At 53.9% G+C, this 4,036-nt stretch overlaps 1 protein-coding gene across 1 annotated transcript; it reads right to left on the minus strand.

Moving 5' to 3' along the window:
• Window positions 1-1,301: 1,301 nt before the first annotated feature.
• LOC119306677 lies at window positions 1,302-3,757 on the minus strand. Its single transcript, XM_037582839.1, has 2 exons — window positions 2,385-3,757; window positions 1,302-2,298 (listed from the first exon to the last, which is right to left on the minus strand). Exons 1-2 carry the CDS (start codon window positions 3,646-3,648, stop codon window positions 2,192-2,194), a joined length of 1,371 nt encoding a protein of 456 aa, XP_037438736.1. The 5' UTR covers window positions 3,649-3,757; the 3' UTR covers window positions 1,302-2,191.
• Window positions 3,758-4,036: the final 279 nt, after the last annotated feature.

Raw genomic sequence — 4,036 nt, forward strand, 5'->3', positions numbered from 1 at the left:
GCTTTGTATTACAAATAAACCATTCGATACAACCAACGATAGGGGCTGGGACGGAAGCAGCACAAACACGCCCAAAAGAAAGGAAAGAGAAAAAAGAAAAGAAACAAATGCCGATAACGGCGGATCGACAAAAACAACGAAGCTGCGTGACCGCTGCGTCCACCGGAGATCGCCCACCAAGCTCCGAGACTCCGAAGTGCCGGTACCCAACAACACCTCAAAGAAGGGACGCGACGATGACGACGCTGCTGCCAAGGGTTTCCCCCGGTACACGGCGAGGAGAGAGGAAGGGTAGCCCCGACGCCCTCCAGGAAGGTCCGGCGGCACCTTCAGGCGCCACCACGTCGGTGTCAGCCAAGCCAACAGAGATTTCTCCCGATCCCAGCCTCTCCCCCAGGCACTCCGGAGCTCGCCACCAGACCGACCACCACCCTACGCCAACACGGACACGAAGCTTCCCACGTTGTCTCACCACGGCTCCGCGAAGATGGTCTGCACAACGAAGAAGAGGAGCCGGGATTAGGGCAACAACACAGTCGGCATACGGGAGGGCCCCACCTCCACCGTCCACGACGGTAGCCGACCGGACACCATGGAAGGAGCCTACTGGGCCCGTGGCAGCAGCTGGACAGCTCCCGCCTCCGCGCAGCAGCTGGCACGCCGTCGGCGTCGCTGTCCCAGTCCAAGCCGCTCCCCTGCCTCCCCATACAGAGAGCGTCGCGGTCGCGCCGGAGCCAACCTGCAAGGACCCAGAAGGGACCCTACGGGCCGAGGACGCGCCACCGGCCGACCAGCACCACCGGACCACCCCGCCGCCAAGAGGCGGCACCACCACGGCGAGCACCGCCCGAGCAGGGGAGGACCGCGCGCGGGGAAGGGCAAGCCCACCGCCGCCAGCATCACGCGGCCGAGGGCCGGCAGCGCGCGCTGACGACAGCGGGAGGAGGGAGGGGCGCGGGGAGGGGCTGGAGATGCGCGGAGGTAGGGCCCCCGGCTGCCTCGCTCGGGGAGGCGGCGCGGGGGTACGGGGGCGTGGAGGAGAAGGGGAGCGGGAGGAGGAAGGAGCTGGCTGCTCCGGCGGGCTCCGGCCGCCGCGGCGGCGGCTCCGCGCGGGGGAGCCGGCGGCGGGGAAACCCTAGGAGCGGGGGAGCGGGCGAGGGCCGCGCGGGATAATTCAAGTAGGCAGGGGTAAGCTTTGTACAATTAGAGTATTAGACAATAAGAATAAAAATGTGATGTTTATCACAACAACAACAAGAGTTGATCACAACAATTGTAGTTGGACTGCATAATAGTTATCATAGCAACACCACTATTATTTTGCACACAACAAAATTTACATGAGTAATGCTGATCCCAGTTTACAAGATAGTACAAAAGCAGGTCCATGTCGCAAAAACAAACTACTCAACCAAGACTGTAGAAGAATCAGCGTCACCAAAGGCAGCAGTGGCATGATTGCGTTTTGCTGGGCTACAAGGAAAAGAACGAGCATATTCTTCCTCCTCAACTTGAAAATAAAATGTTGACACAGAATTGATGTCAGAATTAATCCCCATTGTTAGTAGCATCCTCCTACGATGCCAGCACTGCACAGTACAAAACCACCCAGCTGACTCAACTTACCAGGTCATGCAACCCCATCGTTATGTTACCTGTAGATCATTCTATGAAAAGGATAAGTTGTGCAGGAGAACTCTTAGCCCACATTAGATAAATATAAAATTACATGTTTATTGTCAGAAAAAAAGAGGTAATTAAGCTAAAAAACGTAAGTGCAGCATGCACGGATTAGACGGATTAATATCAGAGTTCAAAGACCGAAAGGCATCCCAAAGAAAGCTTAACCATTACACTATGCTCAAACGTAACAAAGAAATATAAAGGAAAGCCAATGAACGAACTAAAGTATTAATAATCAACGTGTCTGTTCCCTGCCTAAGAATTTGACAATGAAATTAACAGTTTCCCTTCAATCAATCTAAAAGCCAACAAATGACGAAACTTCATGACTAATTAATGATTATAGCGATTCTAGAAATGTCAGGCTCAGAATAGAGTAACTCACGCTACCAAACTTACTCGTGAATGGAAGATTACTAAACTGTATCTTCTAGTTTGATAGTTACTCAAACAACAAATCTGAAGCTTTCACTAATCCTCGAAGTCCATGAGCTGTATCATCAACATTTCAGACTTCAGATTCTGTCTGTGAAAGTCGCTGCCGCTTCTTCTCGGACCCATCAAAGTTTCGTGGGGTGTGATGGCAAGCATTTTGCGTCTGTACCTGAGCTCCATCTAGTACACAAAGAGCGGAAAACCATTAGATACATGAGCACTTGCTACTCAATAGATATGATAACAGTGACAGCATATATAGTTACCTGATTTATCATTCAGATATTCGGTCAGCACATATGGAATGTAGGTCGGATCGTAAAGATACAGCCCCTTTGCAGAGCATGGCATAAGCTCTTCCACCGACTTCCTCCTAGTGTCAACAGAGACAATCCATGCAGTTGGGTCCCGCTTATGCAGCGCGGACGCGAGGTAAACAGCATCACCGTCGCCACGCAGAATAGGAGCAGCTACTCTCAGGTCCTTGAGTGGCAGTTTTAAACCACAGGCACTACCTCCTAGCTGAGGGGAGACAGTACCGAGCTCATCGGAATGAACCCTGTTCCCCTTGCGCCAACAGTTCCAAGTCAATGCCCTGTACCATGTGATGAGCCTCCAACCAACAGTGACATATTCTTCCCCATCCTCCTGCGGAGGATCGATGGCCAATTCCGAGTCTTGGAGCTCATCCATGTCCCAGGGGTCAGGAAGAGGCGGCACAGTTCTGACTCTAAGTTCTACCAGCTCCTCAAGTTCGACGCATCTCATGTAGCCACGGCTGAAGGTGACGTCGCGAATCGCCCGAGGCAAAGATTGGCCGTAGAGTGGTTTGTTGCTGGGCAGCAGCTTGGGCATCGGGACCAAGCGTGACACGGCTGCCCCGGGTTCGAGCACGTCACAGATCAGGATGCCCTCCCAGAGATCGACCCATCCCAGCAGCCCGCCTCCGAGGGCGATCACCTTGGCGTGATCGACCACAAGCTGTTTCCTGGATAATCCATGGGGGAGCTCCACCTGCAGCAGCTTCTTGGTCCACTTGGATCGCGGCTCGGAGCTGAGGGTGTGGAGATAGTACTGCGAGTCCTTCGTCCCGTAGCTCAGAGCCGCTATGACCAAGTGGTTGCGGCTGGAGACGAAACCGAGGGGCAGATGCAGAAGCTCTGCCCGGGAATAACCAGTGAAGTCCGGGATCAGGTCAAGCGACGGCCGGCCGTCGGGGCCCCTGGCTCGGTAGATGAAGTGCTGCGGCGACTCCGAGTCGCCGGTGGTGAAGTCGGCCCGGATAAGGGCGTGGTCCCCCGCGGAGCAGACGACCTCGGGCGCGTGCGCGAAGGTGGTCGCGTCGCGGCCGGGGCAGCAGACGCAGAAGTGGGAGAGGCGCGGCGGCGCGGCCACCACCAAGGAGACCTGTATGGTGAGGCCCGCCGTCGTCAAGGCCCACGCGGTGGCGGTTCCGTTGCGGGGATCGCTGATGCGGGTGGTCGCGTCGAGGAGGATGAAGTTGGGGAGGCGGGGGTTGCCGGCGGCCATCGTCGCCGTGCGGAATTGGGGATTTGGGCGGTGGGGGTTAGGGTTCGGCCGATCGATCGATCGAGGTTGGGGATTTGGATTTTGGGGGTTAGGGTTCGACAGGGGCACCGTTCAGCTCAGTGGACCTCGGGTTTTCCTGTTGGGCTTCTGTTCGAACACTTTGGTGACCCCTCAAATGAAAAGCAAAAACACCTCAAAAAAATGAAAAGCAAAAATAAATAACCACAGAAAATTAGCATGATAATAAAATCTATAAAAAGAAAGGCCTACATAAAATTGCACTGCTCAACTAGTACAAAATAAAAAGGTGCCTACATGATAAAAATATGGCAACAAGATTTTAATACGTTTTTAATGATAAAATGATCCAACAAATTAAAAATCTAAT

Source organism: Triticum dicoccoides, chromosome 5B (genome assembly GCF_002162155.2).
Source record: "Triticum dicoccoides isolate Atlit2015 ecotype Zavitan chromosome 5B, WEW_v2.0, whole genome shotgun sequence".
Taxonomy (NCBI): Eukaryota; Viridiplantae; Streptophyta; class Magnoliopsida; order Poales; family Poaceae; genus Triticum; species Triticum dicoccoides.

What these genes read in the sequence shown, in the direction of transcription:
- LOC119306677 (XM_037582839.1), bottom strand. Translation starts at nt 3,648, where the DNA reads ATGGCCGCCGGCAACCCCCGCCTCCCCAACTTCATCCTCCTCGACGCG. An exon ending in ATATCTGAATGATAAATCAG is followed by an intron (nt 2,299 to 2,384) that starts GTAACTATATAT and finishes TTTGTGTACTAG; the next exon opens with ATGGAGCTCAGGTACAGACG.